This window comes from Apostichopus japonicus, chromosome 19 (genome assembly GCF_037975245.1).
Source record: "Apostichopus japonicus isolate 1M-3 chromosome 19, ASM3797524v1, whole genome shotgun sequence".
NCBI lineage: Eukaryota > Metazoa > Echinodermata > Holothuroidea > Aspidochirotida > Stichopodidae > Apostichopus > Apostichopus japonicus.
The window spans coordinates 30030725-30051028 of NC_092579.1; the positions used below are offsets into that span (position 1 = coordinate 30030725).

Consider the following 20304-nt stretch of genomic DNA (forward strand, 5'->3'; position numbering starts at 1 on the left):
AATTTCACTTAGACAACTTTAACCTCAAATAATGTATTCCAAGTGGAACAATTTCAAACATGATCCATATGATTTCTGTGCTTAAAATATGAAAAGTATCTGAGTGTTAAATATTGAAGATTAATGGATTTGTTAACCACTTTAACCACTGTCGGCTTGATTAAATTTACAATTAAACGCATAAAGCTTCTGTAATTGCTCCAAGAAAGTTGTTGTTTTTGGTTGAAAGCAATTTATTCCTTTCCTGTTGTAAGTCGTATTCATATAGGGTAAAATGAATTGGTTTGTTTACGAGGTAAATACCCCCACCCCAATACAGAAATCATTGATACAAATATGTAGCTAACCTGTTGCATTATTGTTCAGCATTATTCATGGCTTTAGAACTCATTTGTATACATTTCCTCCAGTTCTGCTTGTGTTAATTCTTGTTAAGAATGAAACTTCATGTCTTCTTATGGCATATATACATTTTTGTTTCGTGCGCAGTTTTTATCAAGTTTTTTAGAAACACACTTAGAAGGAAGTGAAAATACAAGGAACTCTTTTTCTGATACAACAAACTTGTTCCCATTGAAGAACAGAAAGTAAAACACAAAGTGTGTAATGTAGTCTAAGAGGTAAAAAATACTAACTTTGTAACACAAAAGAAGAAAAAAACTTTATGAATGTTGGTCCGTCAAATGTAATACAAACTATTCCTGTGTAAATAAAAAATATCTACAATGGCAGAAAAGGAGACAAAAGTCCTCCAAGCAATTCTGGGATACATATAAATATTGCAAAATTATGATGAGATATCAGAAATGAAAAAGTTATCATGTGTGACACATTGATTTTTGGTTCCTTGCTGAAAGCAAAGGAACCTATGTATTCAGGTTGGCGTGTGTGTGTGTGTGTGTGTGTGTGTGTGTGTGTGTGTGACGCTTAAGCTTGTATGCACGATAACTCAACAAGGGATTGACTGATCATGATCAAACTTGGTGGGTGGGTGGCCCATAGTGAGTAGATGAACCCTATTGTTTTTGGTGCCCACAAAGGTCACCAAAGGTCAGTTATGGTCCAAAAACCCAAAATACTAAAACTGCAATAACTCCCAGTGCCAATGTGCGACAAGGTTGATATTTTGGGACAAGTTGTGAACTGGTTAGGGCAATATTTTGAAACTTAACGGTCATGTGATCTGAGGTCACCAAAGGTCAATTAATGTTAAAAAACTAGTATTTTTGCGATAACTTGAGAACGAATTGTCCGTTAGGGTTAGGAGTTGCTTCAGTGTAATCCAATTGTCGACCCACATCTGGGTGACCCTTGACCTCAATTTGACCTTTGGTGACCTTTTCATGTTTTGGGGATTTTTACAGTTTCGATGCTATTTTCAGATGTCAAAGGTACCTTCCGATCATAAATATGGATAGGTTGACCCCCGTGTGACCTTTGTGTGCGAACTTATATGGGGTCAAAGTTTTCGGTCAGAGTTAGGATGGCTGTACAGACTTATCGTGTTGATTTTTGGAATCAGCAGATCAAACTACATTTGAAACCAAGGTCAAAAGGTCAAAGGTCACATTAGAAAAAATGTGCTTAGTTTGGGAGAAAACGGGCGAAAAAGAAAATGTTTGGTTTTGATGCTAGATTTGGATATCAAAGGTACCTTCCGATCAAAAATGTCAATGGGTTGACACCCGGGTGACCTTTGTGTGTAAAGTTATACAAGGTCAAAGTTAATTTTCAGACATTTAATGCAATAACTCCCAGGGCCAAGGTGTAACAAGGTTGATATTTTGGGACAAGTTGCAAATGGTATAGAGGAATATTTTCAAACTTAACGGTCATGTGATCCGAGGTCATCAAAGGTCAATTAATGTTAAAAAACTAGTATTTTCGGTGAGAAAATGGGCAAAGAAAAAAATGTTTGAATTCTTACAGTTTTGATGCTATATTCACGTCTCACCAATCAAAAATGTCAATAGGTTTACCCCAGGTGACCTTTGTGTGTGAAGTTTTATGAGGTCAAAGTAAAATTTCAGACATTTAGTGCAATAATTCCCAGTTCCAAGGTGTGACACGGTTGATATTTTGGGACAAGTTGCAAATGGTATAGGGGAATATTTTCAAACTTAACGGTCATGTGATCCGAGGTCACCAAAGGTCAATTAATGATAAAAAACTAGTATTTTTGCGATAACTTGAGAACGAATTGTCCGTTAGGGTTGGGAGTTGCTTCAATGTAATCCAATTGTCGACCCACATCTGGGTGACCCTTGACCTCAATTTGACCTCTGGTGACCTTTTCATGTTTTGGGGATTTTTACAGTTTCGATGCTATTTTCAGATGTCAAAGGTACCTTCTGATCATAAATGTCAATGGGTTGACCCCCGTGTGACCTTCATGTGCGGAGTTATACGAGGTCAAAGTTAATATTCAGACATTGAATGCAATAACTCTCAGTTCCAAGGTGTGACATGGTTGATATTTTGGGACAAGTTGCAAATGGTATAGGGGAATATTTTGAAACTTAACGGTCATGTGATCCGAGGTCACCAAAGGTCAATTAATGATAAAAAACTAGTATTTTTGTGATAACTTGAGAACGAATTGTCCGTTAGGGTTGGGAGTTGCTTCAATTTAATCCAATTGTCGACCCACATCTGGGTGACCCTTGACCTCAATTTGACCTCTGGTGACCTTTTCATGTTTTGGGGATATTTACAGTTTCGATGCTATTTTCAGATGTCAAAGGTACCTTCTGATCATAAATGTCAATGGGTTGACCCCCGTGTGACCTTTGTGTGCGGAGTTATACGAGGTCAAAGTTAATTTTCAGACATTGAATGCAATAACTCTCAGTTCCAAGGTGTGACATGGTTGATATTTTGGGACAAGTTGCAAATGGTATAGGGGAATATTTTGAAACTTAACGGTCATGTGATCCGAGGTCACCAAAGGTCAATTAATGATAAAAAACTAGTATTTTTGTGATAACTTGAGAACGAACTGTCCGTTAAGGTTGGGAGTTGCTTCAATGTAATCCATTTGTCAACCCGCATCTGGGTGACCCTTGACCTCAATTTGACCTCTGGTGACCGTTTCGTGTATTGGGGATTTTTACAGTTTCGATGCTATTTTCTAATGTCAAAGGTGCCTTCTGATCATAAATGTCAATAGGTTGACCCCAATGTGACCTTCGTGTGCGAAGTTATACGAGTTCAAAGTTAAATAATATTAATGAGGTCACAGGTCAAACGTGAAAAACTCCCAAGTTGCAATAACTTAGCTACTATTTATTGGAATTTCGTCAAACTTGGTATGATGATATTGGTAGATAGTCTCCACACACTGATGTGTGTTGCAATTGATATCATGCATGTTTTTAAGGGGGGGGGGGGGGGGCTAGCATTATTTCGTTATGAAAAGTTTGTATGCACAATAACTCAACGAGGGAATGACCAATCATTACCATACTTGGTGAGTGGGTGGCCCATAGTAAGTAGATTATCCCTGTTGATGTTGGTGCTCATTTCATGAATATTAATGAGATCATGGGGTCAAACGTGAAATACTCCAAATTGCAATTACTTGGCTACTATTACTAGTCGGAATTTCGTCAAACTTGGTATGATGATAATGGTAGATAGTCTTCACACACTGATGTGTGTTGCAATTGATATCAGGGCTTAGCATTACTTTGGCAACAAAAGTTTGTGAGCATAAATTACTGTTGTTGTATTAGGGCTTTGTTATAAATTTCCCTATGAATGGAACTAATGAACAGCAGCAAGGAACCATGAAATGCTTTCATTCTGGTTAATTTTGGGGAGAACATGAATCGCCCATTAACCTTAAATAAATATAAAGAAAATGCATTTCTTTTCCAAATGCTGAAAAAAATAGCCATCTTAATGAGCACTCGATCCAAAACTTTTTTGGATTTAATACAAACCAATGACCTAGTTTTACAAACTCATTGTAATTAGTGACCATTTAGCAGTACATGTAATGATCCAGCAATGAGTAATGTCATAGACCCATTGAAATTAGTGACCATTTAGCAGTACGTGTAATTATCCAGCAATGAGCTATTTAATAGACCCCATTGTAATGAGTTACCATTTAGCAGTATGTGTTTTCTATTTTCTATTATCTATTGTTGTTACATTGCAAGACAATATTACAACTGTATTATTCATTATGAGAATTGAATTCATGTTATTGATCCACTAACCAAGCTCTGCCTGTATGAATTTCAATATGTTGAACAATCAATATGTTTTGTGCACATTGGGACAATCAATATTAACTTTTGCATATGAACCTCATTTTCATCTTTCTTTCTTCAAATATTTTCAATAGTTTCAAATCAATAATCCAGCTTTTTGCCTGCAAATGGTCCAATAGTGTGATACAAACTTTTCTTGCAAAGCAAGTACTGCAAAAGCAAATACCAAAGAAGCAGCTTGTGTCTCCAACATGGCTAAAAACTCATTGGATATATTTCCCTTGATGTTATTGATCAAACTTTTTTGTTGCCAATTAATTTATAAGAAGTATTTGAAATTTCCTGATACAGAAAAAAAAAGAGTTGGAACACAAACACTGATCAAATTTACTTTGCCATCAACTATATCAGAGTAACTGTGGTAAATATGCTAATGGCCGTCACAATGTGACAACGAACAACATCTCACCTTTAAATAACAGACCTGGTGTCATCCCATGACAAAATAGTTAACGAGAATTACCATTAATGTATATCAGTTGGAATTTAGGTTCACTTACTTAGGTACACTTACTTAATCAAAACTGTTTCAAACTGTATAAATGACAATTAACTCTACAGGGTGACAAATATTTGTAAATAGATCATTTCTTAACAAGACTGCAATTCTACGATGATTGGATGAGTACTGTCCTGAACAAACTAAACGTAGGTAAATGCCATGCTATGTATAATCCATTTTGAATCTGTTATGGATTCCAATCGTTCCAAGAATCCAGTGTTTGATAGGGGAACCATGCAACCCATATAATCCATTCTCTTCTTCACCAGGAAACACCGGCTAACATGAAACATTCTCAATCACATTCTTTAGGATTCACGTTATCGGCGGCCATATTTCTGGGATGTTTCCTGAGCAAACATTGGCAATAGATTTGTAAAGATGGTGGCTTTTCACCTCTGTACCCTTGAGTTGTATCAAACTGAATCTCACACTATTGGATGTTGAAATAATTGTATTTTTTACAAAGAGATTACATTCTATTTAAATATTTTATGTATCTTCTTCATCGCTGTCTTGATTTCTGAAAAGTTTGGTCTGTCCTCTGGTTCTTTCCTCCAGCAGGCCTGGATCCATTCCCAGACAGCACCTGGACATTCCGGAGGCTGGTTCATCCGAAGCCTGAAATTGAGGGGAAGATAGGCTTATAACCATGACAACGACAAACTGGCATCTAACGGTCGCTATGGTAGTGGTCAATAACGAGACATTTTAGGCATATTTCCAAGAATGTCAGACTTTTTTCTACATCATTTGTATCATTCATATATATATGTAACTAGCAGTAGTTAGTGTATCTAACGTAAATTAAGGTGGCATTTTTCTTGAGGACGAAAATAAGGAAGCAGTTACAGCTTTACAAAAATTAACCCCCCCTCCACTCCCCCAAAGAATAATTCATTAACTGTCTGGTACAGCTTTGGAAACCCTCTATTATACCTACTGTGGCTTTCTTGTGTAACTATAGTAACCAACTGAGGACCACCTGGTGTAACTTTTGTTATCTATTATATATCATCTTTTAGTTGTAATTTGAATTGTATACAGTGAGTACTATTATTTTCCAGTTCATCTGGCCAATATTCTTATTTTCCTTAAAGGGGGGAGGGTAAGGTTAAGGTGACTTCATATTCCTCTCTCATTGTTTTTCAGTACTTATCGCCCTCTATTTTCTCTCTGGCCTAGTTCATGCCGGGGTACAGAGTGCTACCTCTGGAGAATATCTCCCAGAGGAGTACTCCATAACTCCAGACATCAGAGAGCGATGTGTATCTTCCTGAAAGAGGATAGAGAGAGGACAAGCAGAACGGGTTGATTCGTGAGGAGATAGATGATGCAAGTCTCACGTTGAATGGAAGAGTCTAAAAAACATATTTATATATATATATATATTTTATTATATATGCAATCAATTTAATATGTATCTGAACAAGATTTGAATGCTAGTACCTGTCTGTTAATGTTTCATGCTACGATGTTAGCTAGGGGCAAATTTTTTACGGATTTTGACTGGTTGTCCATCTGACAACCCGGCCTAATAGTTGATATGTCGAGAAAATTATAAAAATATCAAAATAAGAATCACTAATATATCACTTTAGGAGAGATTGATTAGACCATTAAAACTGATTGGTTGGAATTAAACAGGACTAGATCTGAGCCTTATGATGTTTTGATTTATATATTTGATTATTGATTCCTAGAGCTACAGTATGATGTGTCAACTGTTTTTAACAAGTAATTCTTATTTTTCAAATTGGGGGCCTGGGGGGGGGGGGTGATGTGGGGTGGGGGGTGATGTGGGGTGGGGAAATACATTATCAATGAATTTGGACAAAAAATAGCTAAGATGCCAATCAGGATGCTCATTATGGATTCCAAGGGCTCAGGTAAACTCTTCAATGAAGTGGCAGGGTTTGGGATTGAAAGTGTTTCACATAATAAAACGATTTTCAAAATGTTTCCTTGTCTTTTATTTCAAATTGTGAATGTTCTGATTTTGGCCAAAAATGAGAAATAAAATCTTAATGCTTTGGCCAGACAAAATCATTAAATTTTGAAAGAAAAAAAAAATGTTCTCAAATGCCAGTCAGGATGCTCATTATGGATTCCAAGAGCTCGGGTATACTCTTCAATGAAGGTAAGTGTCGGTCTATGGAACACTAATAAAATGATTTTCAAATGTGTCTTTGTACTTTCTTTAAATTGAGGACGAATAATCTCATTATAGCTTAATAAGAAGGACACCCTCTATACAGTGTAGAAAAAACTTTAAAAAATGGCCAAAAAAAGAAGAGAATTGATAAGGCTATAAGCCATACAAAATCCCAAAAATTTTGACCAAAAAAAAAAAGTTCTCAAATGCCAGTCGGGATGCTCATTATGGATACCCAGAGCCCAGATATGCTTCTCTCTGAAGTTAAAAGTGGTAGCCTATGGAATTTTTAGCCTATTAAAATGATTCTCAAAATGTTTCATTATAAATTCCCTCAAATTGAGAATGAATAATATCACTGTTGCTTTATAAGAAGGACACCCTCTATCTAATGCATATGCATGGCAAGAACTATAAAGGTCATGATTTTGGCCAACAAAAAAAAAAACTCCTTAGGCTATATAGCCATACAAATTCATTAAATTTGGACCAAAAAAAAAAAGTTCTCAAATGCCAGTCAGGATGCTCATTATAGATACCAAGGGCCCAGATATGCTTCTCTCTGAAGTTAAAAGTGGTAGCCTATGGAATTTTTAGCCTATTAAAATGATTCTCAAAATGTTTCATTATAAATTCCCTCAAATTGAGAATGAATAATATCACTGTTGCTTTATAAGAAGGACACCCTCTATCTAATGCATATGCATGGCAAGAACTATAAAGGTCATGATTTTGGCCAAAAAAAATAAACTCATAAGGCTATAGCCATACAAAATCATTAAATTTTGGAAACAAAAAAAAGTTCTCAAATGCCAGTCGGGATGCTCATTATGGATTCCCAGTGCCCAGATATGCTTCTCTCTGAAGTTAAAAGTGGTAGTTTGTGGAATCTTTAGCCTATTAAAATGATTCTCAAAATGTTTCATAAATTCTCTCAAATTGAGAATGAATAATATCATTGTTGCTTAATAAGAAGGACACCCTCCATCCAATGCATGTGTGGAAAGAACTAAAAGGGTCATGATTTTTACCCCCCCCCTCCCCAAAGTAAGGCTTTGGCCATACAAACTCAATAAATTCAGACAACAAAAGTTCTCAATGCCAGTCAGGATGCTCATTATGGATACCCAGAGCCCAGATATGCTTCTCTCTGAAGTTAAAAGTGGTAGCATATGGAATTTTTAGCATATTAAAATGATTCTCAAAATGTTTCATTATAAATTCTCTCAAATTGAGAATGAATAATATCATTGTTGCTTAATCAGAAGGACACCCTCCATCCAATGCATATGTGTGGAAAGAACTAAAAGGGTCGTGATTTTCACCCCCCTCCCCTTTGTAAGGCTTTGGCCATACAAACTCAATAAATTCAGACAAAAAAAAGTTCTCAATGCCAGTCGGGATGCCAAGAGCCCAGATATGCTTCTCTCTGAAGTTATAAGTGGTAGTTTATGGAATTTTTAGCATATTAAAATGATTCTCAAAATGTTTCATAATAAATTCTCTCAAATTGAGAATAATATCATTGTTGCTTAATAAGAACGACACCCTGTATCTAATGCACATGTGTGGAAAGAATTAAATAGGTCATGATGTGGGCCATATGGCTGCAAATTTAGTGAATTTGGAAAACGAAAGTTCTCAATTGACAGTCAGGATGCTCCCTATGTTTTCATACAGAGCTCAGAAATATGCTTTACTATGCAGTTTCTATGTTTTTTAGAATTTCTTTCAAGGTGGGAATGGTTCTTCTCATTCCATCTATTTTTGTAAAATTAAATGAAATTAGAAAATCAGAAATTTGCTTTTCTATCCAGATAAAAGTGGTAGTCTATGGAATTTTAAGCCTCATGATATCATAACAATTTTCAAAGTGTTTTAGAATAACCTTCTTTTAACCTGGGAATGAATAATACATTATTACATAATTCAAAAAGACACCCTCCATCCTATGCATATACTTAAAAGGTCATGATTATGGTAAAATATAGAGTTATTTTTAAAGGGTTAAAAATTCCCAATAAACCACTTTAAACTGATCCTAGACAAGCATGTCTGGTAACTCATAATGAGCATTCTATCTGACATTTGAAAGGGTTTTTTTTTATCGACTGAATTTAGGGTTCTATTTATTATTGTTTAGCATTGGGTGTTTATTACTATATGTTTTAGGCTTTTACAATAATTGTCTTACTGTACTATTGTTTCTCATACTTATTTATATTTATAAACATAGACTATGATTTAATCTTTTGTGCATTTTGTTAAGTTTTTAAAATTATTTTACTATTTACATACTTCTGAAGTTGTTTTGGACTGTATGCGTTCAGGTTGTATATTTTTATTATCGTTTAGTACAAGTGTTTTTTATATTGTTGGGCTTTTACATTTTATGCCTTATTGGTTCTATACATTTAATATTTAGGTTTTTGTTACTATTTGTTTTTAGGGTTTACATTTGCAAAGCGCTTTGAGCAGTGTTGCTGATTATGCGCTTAAAATATTACTTATTATTATTAATATTATTGACTGATGATTTTTTTGTCTTAGCTTTTTAATTCTTTCCAAAACTATGGTTAGGATGGAAGTTGTCCTACTGCATTAAGCTCAAATAATATGCTACATTCTGAATTTGAAAGGAAGTGAAATGAAACATTCTGATAATTATTTTAATATTAAGAGGTTTAAACAGTCCATAGACTTCAACTATTAGTTTCAGTATAAAGCATATTTCTGAGCTCTGGGAATTTATAATGAGCATCCTGACTGGCATTTGAGTACCTTTGTTGATTTTTGCATGGCTGAAACCTAATGATTTTTTTGTGGCAAATCATGTCTTCCTGTTTTTTCCACAAGCAACAATGATATAATAAATTCCTAATTTGAAAGAAGTTATAACAAAACATTTTAAAAATCATTTTAATATTTAGCGGCTCTAAGTTCCATAGACTAACTATTTAACTTGGAATCCATAATGAACATCCTGACTGGCATTTGAGAACCTTCTATTTTTTTGGTCCATATTTAACAGTTTTGTAGGCTGAAACCTTATAATTTTGTTTTATTTTTGGCCAAAAAAATGACCTTTTAAGTTGAGGGTATCCTTCTGAATTAAGCAACAATTATATCAATTCCTAATTTGAAAGAAGTTATAATAAAACATTTTAAAAAATCATTTTAATATTTAGAGGCTTTTGGTTCCATAGACTAACACTTTAACATCAGAACTTTCTATTTTTGTTTGTCCAACTTTAACAGTTTTGTTACTCTAAAACCATAAAATTATTTTAATATTATAAGAGGCCTAGCTCTGAGAATCCATAATGAGCATCCTGACTGGCATTTGAGAAATTGTTATTTGGTCCAAATTAAATAAGTTTGTAAAATTAAATTTAAGTTAAATTTAAATTAACTAAGTTATGATTTTCTTTAGCTAAACCATGACCTTTATAAGTATTTCCACAATGATGCATAGGATGGTGTGTGTCTTTCTGAATTAAGCAACAATCATATAATACAATCCAAATTTGAAAGAAATTATTATGACAAATTTTGAAAATCATTTTATGCACATTTCTGAGCTTTGAGATGCCATTATGAGTATCCTTACTTCTGTCCAAATTGAATGATTTTTGATAATATTTGAAAACAATCATGACCTTTTATGGCCTTTCCAAAATTACGCATAGGGTGGAGGGTGTCCTACAGCAAAAAGCAACAATGGCATTTGAAAACTTCTGCCAAATTGAAAGTTTTGTAGGGCCATATATAGCCTATGACTTTTTTTTTAATTCTTTAGCAAAAATCATGACTGTTTTAGTTCTTTCCAAAATTATGCATAGAATGTCTTTTATTCTCAATTATCAGGTCTGGATGCTCTTTATGGATTCCTAGAGCCCTGGTTTGCATTTGTTTAGTGGAAGTCCCTAATTATCAAAATGATTTCATATAACACAAAATCATTCAATTTAGATTCTCAGCATCAAGAATTTTATGCTTTTCTCTGAAGCTAAAAGTGGCATGTTAAGAGGGTTAAAACTCCATTTTTTGCTGTGGCTAAAATTCTGACCTTTTTTTAATTCTTTCTAATATTATACCTAGATTGGAAGTTGTCATTCTGATTTAAAGTTATTATTACTTCTGAATTATTACTTCTGACTTATTACGTCTGAGTACTTATTACTTCTGAGTTATTATTACTTCTGAATTAAGTAATATAATCAGTTCCCACATTGATAAAAGTTATAGCAATTTTGTGTAAAATCACTTAATTTTTAGAGGGTAAAACTTCTAAAGACTACCACCTTAAACTCCATTTTTTTTTCTGTGGCTACAATCGTGACCTATTTTTAATTCTTTCTAATATTATACCTAGATTGAAAGTTGTCATTCTGAATTAAGTTAGATGAATATGATCTGTTACTACCTTGAAAGAGGTTATAGACATTTTTGGGGGAAAATCACTTTAATGTTTAGAAGGTTAACTTTCAGAGAAAAGAACATTTCTGGGCTCTGGGAATCTATTTTAGAACTTTCATATTTTGTCCAAACTATAATGATATTGTACATGCTTATAAATACCTTATTTTGTTTGCCTTATGATGATTTTTAATTATTTGCCAAAATAATGACCTGTTTCTAAAATGATTTGATCCCAATTATTTATTATGTAACGGGCAATAGCCTTGTGATTCAATTTGTTTTTGGCCACACTCATTTTATCTTTTCATTTTAACTCAATACATGTTTCTGCATTTGAAAACTTTCGTTTTAGTCCAAATTTAATGATTTTGTAAGGCTAAAACCTTATGATTTTTTTCATTTTTGGCCAAAGTCATGACCATTTAAGTTTTTTTCCACAATTACACATAAAATGGAGGGTTTCCTTCTGTGTTAGGCAACAATGGATACAATCAATTCCAAATTTGAAAGAAGTTATAAGAAAATATGTTAAAAATCATTATAAATATTTAGAGGCTTTAAGTTCCATAGACTAACACTTTTTACTTCAGAGAAAAGCATATTTCTGGTCTCTGGGAATCCATAATGAGCATCCTGACTGGCATATGAGAACCTTTTTATACTTGTCCCAATTTAGTGTTTTGTAATGCTAAAACTTGATGATTTTTGTTTTACTTTTTACCAAAATCATGACCTTTTAAGTTGTTCCACAAATATATGCATATGATTTAGGGTGTCCTCCTAAATTCAGCAACAATGATATAATTCATTCCCAATGTAATAGAAGTTATGAAAAACATTTTGAAAATCATTTTAATAAGCATAAAAATCCATACATTACCACTTTTAACCTTCAGAGAAAAGTATGTTTCCAAGCTCGGAGAATCAGTAATGAGCATCCTGACTGGCATTTGAGAACATTTTGTTTGTTCAAGTTAATTGATTTAGTAAGACTATTCATATCGCCTTACGAATTTTTAAATTTTCCACCAAAACAAAATATCATGACCATTTTCATTCTTTCCACAATGATGCGTAAGAGACAAAGGCTGTCCCTCCTAAAGTAAGCAACAATGATATAATACATTCCCAATGTGAAAGAAGTAATTATGAAACATTTTGAAAATCATTTTAATAAGCAAAAAAATCCATACACTACCACTTTTAACTTCAGAGAATAACATATTTTTGAGCTCTGGAAATCCATAATGAGCATCCTTACTGGCATTTGAGAACTTTTTTTTTGTCCAAAATTTAACAGTTTTGTAAGGCCTTGTAAGCCTTACAAGTTTTTTTTTTGGCCGCCAAAATCATGACCTTTAAGTTTTTCCACAATAATGCATAGGATGGCGGTGTCCTTCTGTATAAAGCAACAATGATATAATACATTCCCAGTAATTATGAAACATTTTGAAAATCATTTAATAAGCGTAAAAATCCATACACTACCACTTTTAACTTCAGAGAAAAGTATGTTTCCAAGCTCTGGTTCCGTCATGGGCATCCTGAGTGGCATTGGAGAACTTGTTGAGTTTTTGGCCCCAATTTAGATATCATGAACAGTTTAATTCTTTCCACGGTGATGCATTAGATGAAAGGTGTCCTTCTGAAGGAAGCAATATGATATAAAACATTCCCAATGTGAAAGGAATTTTTAGAAACATTTTGAAAATCATTTTAATAAGCATAAAAATCCATACACTACCACTTTAACTTCAGAGAATAGCATATTTTTGAGCTCTTAGAATCCATAATGAGCATCCTGACTGGCATTTGAGAACTTTTTTTTTGTCCAAAATTTAACAGTTTTGTAAGGCCTTGTGTAAACCTTACAAGTTTTTTTTTTCTTTGGCGGCCAAAATCATGACCTTTAAGTTTTTTCCACAATAATGCATAGGATGGAGGTCGTCCTTCTGTATAAAGCAACAATGATATTATACATTCCCAATGTGAAAGAAGTTATAATGAAACATTTTGAAAATCATTTCAATAAGCATAAAAATCCATAGACTAAACACATTTTAACTTCAAAAAGAAGCATATTTCTGAGCTCTGGGAATCCATAATGAGCATCCTGACTGGCATTTGAGAACTTTCTCTTTTTGTCCAAAATTTAACAGTTTTGTAAGGCTAACACCTAACAAGTTTTTTTTTGTGGCCAAAATCATGACCTTTTTAGTTCTTTCCACACATATGCATTAGATAGAGGGTGTCCTTCTGAATTAAGCAACAATAATATCATACATTCCCAATGTGAAAGAAGTTATAATGAAACATTTTAAAAATCATTTCAATAAGCATAATAATCCATAGAATAACACATTTTAACTTCAGAGAGAAGCATATTTCTGAGCTCTGTGAATCTATAATGAGCATCCTGACTGGCATTTGAGAACTTTTTTTTTGGTCCAAATTTAATGAATTTGTATGGCTATAAACCTTATGAGTTTTTTTTTGTTGGCCAAAATCATGACCTTTTAAGTTCTTTCTACACATATGCATTAGATAGAGGGTGTCCTTTTGAATTAAGCAACAGTGATATCATACATTCCCAATGTGAAAGAAGTTATGATTAAACATTTTGAAAATCATTTTAATAAGCATAAAAATCCATAGACTAACACATTTTAACTTCAGAGAGAAGCATATTTCTGAGCTCTGGGAATCTATAGTGAGCATCCTGACTGGCATTTGAGAACTTTCTACTTTTGTTTGTCCAAATTTAACAATTTTGTAGTGCTAAAACCTTACAATTTTTTTGCCAAAAATCATGACCTTTTTAAGTTTACCAACAATTATACATTAGATAGAAGGTGTCCTTCTGAATTAAGCAACAATGATATCACCAATTCCTAATTTGAAAGAAGTTATAATAAAACATTTTGAAAATCATTTCAATAAGCATAAAAATCCATAGACTAAACACATTTTAACTTCAAAAAGAAGCATATTTCTGAGCTCTGGGAATCCATAATGAGCATCCTGACTGGCATTTGAGAACTTTCTTTTTTTGTCCAAATTTTAACAATTTTGTAGGGCTAAAACCTTATAATTTTGTTTAATTTTTTGCCAAAAATCATGACCATTTTAAGTTTTACCACAATGATACATAAGTTAGAGGGTGTCCTTCTAAATCAAGCAACAATGATATAATCAATTCCTAATTTAAAAGAAGTTATAACAAAACATTTTAAAAATCATGCTTTAAGTTCCATAGACTAACACATTTCAGAAGAAAAGCATATTTCTGAGCTCTAGGAATCCATAATGAGCATCCTGACTGGCATTTGAGAACTTTCTATATCTGTTTGTTCAAATTTAACAATTTTGTAAGGCTAAAACCTTATAATTATGTTTTAATTTTTGCCAATACTATTGACCTTTTAGGTTTTTCCACAATTATGCATCAGATAGAGGGTGTCCTTCTAAATTAGGCATCAATGATATAATCAATTCCAAATTTGAAAGAGATGTAATAAAACATTTTAAAAAACATTTAAATATTTAGAGGCTTTAAGTTCCATAGACTAACACATTTCAGAAGAAAAGCATATTTCTGAGCTCTAGGAATCCATAATGAGCATCCTGACTGGCATTTGAGAACTTTCTATTTCTGTTTGTCCAAATTTAACAATTTTTTAAGGCTAAAACCTTATAAATATGTTTTACTTTTTGGGCAAAAATAATGAGGTTCTAAGTTTTTCCACAATAATGCATCAGATAGAGGATGTCTTTCTGAATTAAGCAACAATGATATAATCAATTCCTAATTTGAATGAAGTTATTACAAAACATTTCAAAATCATTTTAATATTAGCGGCTCTAAGTTCCATAGACTAACATTTTAATTTTAGAGAAAAGCATATTTTTGAGCTATGGGAATCCATATTGAGCATTCTGACTGGCATTTGAGAACTTTCTTTCTTGTTTGTCCCAATTTAACAATTTAAAGTTAGGTATATCTGAGCTTTTGAAATCAATATTTTAGCACCCTGACTTAATATATAGTCCTTTTTTAAAAACCTTCCATATAATTATTGTAAGTCTTTAGTCGTTATGATTTTTTTTCTAGAATCACAAATTTTTTAAATTGTTCCCAAAGTGATGCATAGGATGCCCTGTTGATTATAAAAATGCAAAGGGTTCAATTAAATTCAGTGTTATTCAAAGCTATATCATAATGTGAGGCTTAATATTTCATAGAACCCCACTTTTAACTCAAGAATAAACCAGACCCTAGTTTGGGGGGGGGGGGGAATTCCTAGTTTCTAAACTGTTTAATTTTTGCTAAATTTTAAGGTTTCATAACGTGTCATAATTTTTTCAATTTTCAGCAACAAAGCACAAATTCCTCTTGCTTAATAAAAAACATGCCATCATTTGATGATGACGTTATATTGCCCCTAATGTTAATTATTATGACCAAAAAAAAATAATAATAAAAAAAAAAAAAATGGTAATAATAATATTTCACTTATATATAGCGCTTATACCAGCAATAGGTCTCAAAGCGCTTTACAAAAGATATGTTACCCCTGGTCAATGATAACCTGTCCCAGAGACAATCCCTCCAGGTGGCTGCAGTTATATACTGCGCCCAATGACAAGTTACCTAGCAGGTACCCATTTAACCCCTGGGTGGAGAGAGGCAATTGAGATAAAGCATCTTGCCCAAGGACACAAGGTAATGGACTAGGCAGGAGTCGAACCAGCAATCCTTGGATCACAAGTCCGACGCCTTAGCCAATCGTCCACAACACTCTCTAAGGTTTTGAACACGCAGGTTTTAAAACAGACCCACAGAATATTTCACTTATATATAGCGCTTATACCAGCAATAGGTCTCAAAGCGCTTTACAGAAGATATGTTACCCCTGGTCAATGATAACCTGTCCCAGAGACAATCCCTCCAGGCGGCTGCAGTTATATACTGCGCCCAATGACAAGTTACCTCACAGGTACCCATTTAACCCCTGGGTGGAGAGAGGCAATTGAGATAAAGCATCTTGCCCAAGGACACAACGTAATGGACTAGGCAGGAGTCGAACCAGCAATCCTTGGATCACAAGTCCGTCGTCTTAGCCAATCGTCCACAACACTCTCTAAGGTTTTGAACACGCAGGTTTTAAAACAGACCCACAGAATATTTCGCTTATATATAGCGCTTATACCAGCAATAGGTCTCAAAGCGCTTTACAGAAGATATGTTACCCCTGGTCAATGATAACCTGTCCCAGAGACAATCCCTCCAGGCGGCTGCAGTTATATACTGCGCCCAATGACAAGTTACCTCACAGGTACCCATTTAACCCCTGGGTGGAGAGAGGCAATTGAGATAAAGCATCTTGCCCAAGGACACAAGGTAATGGACTAGGCAGGAGTCGAACCAGCAATCCTTGGATCACAAGTCCGTCGTCTTAGCCAATCGTCCACAACACTCTCTAAGGTTTTGAACACGCAGGTTTTAAAACAGACCCACAGAATATTTCGCTTTTATATAGCGCTTATACCAGCAATAGGTATCAAAGCGCTTTACAGAAGATATGTTACCCCTGGTCAATGATAACCTGTCCCAGAGACAATCCCTCCAGGCGGCTGCAGTTATATACTGCGCCCAATGACAAGTTACCTCACAGGTACCCATTTAACCCCTGGGTGGAGAGAGGCAATCGAGATAAAGCATCTTGCCCAAGGACACAACGTAATGGACTAGGCAGGAGTCGAACCAGCAATCCTAGGATCACAAGTCCGACGCCTTAGCCAATCGTCCACAACACTCTCTAAGGTTTTGAACACGCAGGTTTTGAAACAGACCCACAGAATATTTCACTTTTATATAGCGCTTTATACCAGCAATAGGTCTCAAAGCGCTTTACAGAAGATATGTTATCCCTGGTCAATGATAACCTGTCCTAGAGACAATCCCTCCAGGCGGCTGCAGTTATATACTGCGCCCAATGACAAGTTACCTCACAGGTACCCATTTAACCCCTGGGTGGAGAGAGGCAATCGAGATAAAGCATCTTGCCCAAGGACACGAGGTAATGGACTAGGCAGGAGTCGAACCAGCAATCCTTGGATCACAAGTCCGACGCCTTTGCCAATCGTCCACAACACTCTCTAAGGTTTTGAACACGCAGGTTTTAAAACAGACCCACAGAATATTTCACTTTTATATAGCGCTTATACCAGCAATAGGTATCAAAGCACTTTACAGAAGATATGTTATCCCTGGTCAATGATAACCTGTCCCAGAGACAATCCCTCCAGGCGGCTGCAGTTATATACTGCGCCCAATGACAAGTTACCTCACAGGTACCCATTTAACCCCTGGGTGGAGAGAGGCAATTGAGATAAAGCATCTTGCCCAAGGACACAACGTAATGGACTAGGCAGGAGTCGAACCAGCAATCCTTGGATCACAAGTCCGTCGTCTTAGCCAATCGTCCACAACACTCTCTAAGGTTTTGAACACGCAGGTTTTGAAACAGACCCACAGTAACTGCTTTTACCACTTCTTTGCCATACTCAGGCGCGTAGCCAGGAATTCGCCAAGGGAGGGGCGAACCTGTAGGCAAACTATCAGAGCCAAATATGGCTCTGCAAACTATCTTAGCGTAGCGCCATCACGAGTGGCATGAAGCGTACAAGAAACTTTGGCCGAAAATGCCTCCCAGATCGCTGGAAATGGCACTTCCCAGGCCTTGTAAGTTGCATTTAAGCATTTTCTATTTTGAAATTACTAGGGATATCATAAAAATATACAAAAAAAATATGCTCAAGGGGGGGGGCGGTCGCCCCCTTGGCCCCCCCTTGGCTACGTGCCTGGACATATGTATACACAACCTTTACCATATTTCATGGCCTCAGGGGCCGCCATTTGATTGGTATCTGTCCTATGTTGTTGCTGTCGATCTGTTATTCCTCTTCTTCTTCTCTCGACATTCCAAAATCGCTGATCTTCAGAATATTCTTCGTGCCGACCAGACAATTCCTCGCTGCCAGGTCTCTGTCAATGAGGTGAAAGCATGACCATGAGTTTTACAGAGGTATACTGTGGGAGCATGGCAGTGACCATATATCAATCTACTAGATCTGCTGTAATATACAGAGCATTTGGCATCTCACGTTATTGGGCCCCTCCCAAAAATTTCTCCCTACCTTGAGGTTTCATTCCTTAATGTTGCCGCATTTTTGATAATGTTAACATCATTTCAGTTCCACAGAGTGTTTTATTCTAACATTCGTGTAGATGGATAGGAGATCAATGGTGTGAGGTGGGGAGGGGGGGGGGGTTGCATGATGGTGGTGAGGTTCTATCTGTTAACAGAAAGTTACTTATCACTACAATTTACTGGCAGCATTCTACAATTACAACCATCAAGAGCAAAATGTCTAATTTTTAAAAGCAGTGGGAATGTCCCATTCTCCTTATTTGGTTAAGTAACGAGAATTGTCTTTAGTATTCAGGTTTGACATTTTCCCTTTGAAAGCAGATATCACACAAAGTTTCAAATAGACAAGAGTCCTGATTACTTATCTGAGTTCTTCTTGTTTGTTCCTCAACAAATACATACTAGCATACATGCATACCCATGCCTACATCCATAAACCCACACACATGTTTATTAATCCCAGGACAATTTCTAGTTTACCTGTGAATACAACTTTTGCCCTCCAAGTAAGCCATCCCTGATGTTGCGTCTTCACTCATTTTAATCTTCTCGGGGACACTCAAGGTCTTGCTGTCATCTCGAAGCAACTTCAAAAGATCTCCTCCTGCAAAGGTGACAGAGAAGCAAACATCAGTCAGTTAAATCAATCTTTTTAAACAATTTACTGATTTCATCTCATAAATCTATTTTTGTTGCTTTCTAGTCACTTCGCCCAACAACCATTTCGCCCAACAACCATTTCGCCCAACCAGCCTGGTCATTTCGCCCAACCAGCCTGGTCATTTCGCCCAACCAGCCTGGTCATTTCGCCCAACCAGCCTGGTCATTTCGCCCAACCAGCCTGGTCATTTCGCCCAACCAGCATGGTCATTTCGCCCAACCAGCATGGTCATTTCGCCCAACCTTATTTTTACTAATATTCAGTCAGAATAATATTACTTTTTCTTTTCCACTACTTCAATTTGATTTATTTTGGGTTAGGTTACTTCGTAATAGGTAAATAAAAAAGTGAGGTCCGCTCGATATCGATCGGAGTCTGAGCAGTTATTTCGGGTATAATGGGAGGATTACACTACTTTAGGCGTTTACGCATACAATGGAAGTTATATTATTATACAAACACAGGGGAATCGGTCTTCATAAAAACCTATCAAACCTAACCCCTAAAACACTGATTCCATCCTACTGACTAACAATTCCCGAACGTTTCCTTATTAAATTGAAAAAAATATATATATAAAACCCGTCCGTAATATTGAATTACTATATTTAATCAATGTAACCACTTTATCAATGTAACCACATATGTGATCACATATGTAATCAGTTTAACCACGACTTCAAGTTTCCTTAATACTCGGTTCGTATCCCGTAACGTTAACAATTCCCGAACGTTTACTATATGAAACCTATCAAACCTAACCCCTAAAACACTGATCAATCCTCAAGTTTCCTTAATATTCGGTTCGTATCCTGTAACGTTAACAATTCCTTTTGAAATAGACTAACATTTTAATTTTAGAGAAAAGCATATTTTTGAGCTCTGGGAATCCATATTGAGCATTCTGACTGGCATTTGAGAACTTTCTTTCTTGTTTGTCCCAATTTAACAATTTAAAGTTAGGTATATCTGAGCTTTTGAAATCAATATTTTAGCACTCTGACTTAATATATAGTCCTTTTTTAAAAACCTTCCATATAATTATTGTAAGTCTTTAGTCGTTATGATTT

The 20304-nt window shown here is 35.1% G+C and overlaps 1 protein-coding gene and 1 long non-coding RNA gene across 20 annotated transcripts in view; one reads left to right on the plus strand and one right to left on the minus strand.

Moving 5' to 3' along the window:
- Positions 1–6569, plus strand: part of LOC139960098 (uncharacterized) — a 30985-nt gene extending 24416 nt beyond the window's left edge. For 6 of the 9 annotated variants that reach the window (XR_011790356.1, XR_011790358.1, XR_011790350.1 and 3 more), the window contains one exon: positions 5344–5470. This is a non-coding gene — a long non-coding RNA (uncharacterized lncRNA). Of the gene's footprint in view, positions 1–5343; positions 5471–5934 lie in introns of those variants that run through there. The other 3 variants (XR_011790352.1, XR_011790357.1, XR_011790354.1) reach the window with 3 other exon arrangements.
- LOC139960090 (tyrosine-protein kinase Fer-like) overlaps positions 3815–20304 on the minus strand; it is a 134743-nt gene continuing 118253 nt past the window's right edge. For 7 of the 11 annotated variants that reach the window (XR_011790318.1, XR_011790315.1, XR_011790312.1 and 4 more), the window contains 2 exons: positions 19054–19177; positions 6732–18407 (listed from right to left, as the gene is read on the minus strand). Coding sequence is in view for 1 of the 11 variants with exons in the window: in XM_071958168.1 (XP_071814269.1) it covers positions 18317–18407; positions 19054–19177 (215 nt within the window). In the remaining 10 variants the exon portion in view is untranslated. Of the gene's footprint in view, positions 5404–5946; positions 6059–6731; positions 18408–19053; positions 19178–20304 lie in introns of those variants that run through there. The other 4 variants (XR_011790313.1, XR_011790316.1, XR_011790314.1 and 1 more) reach the window with 2 other exon arrangements.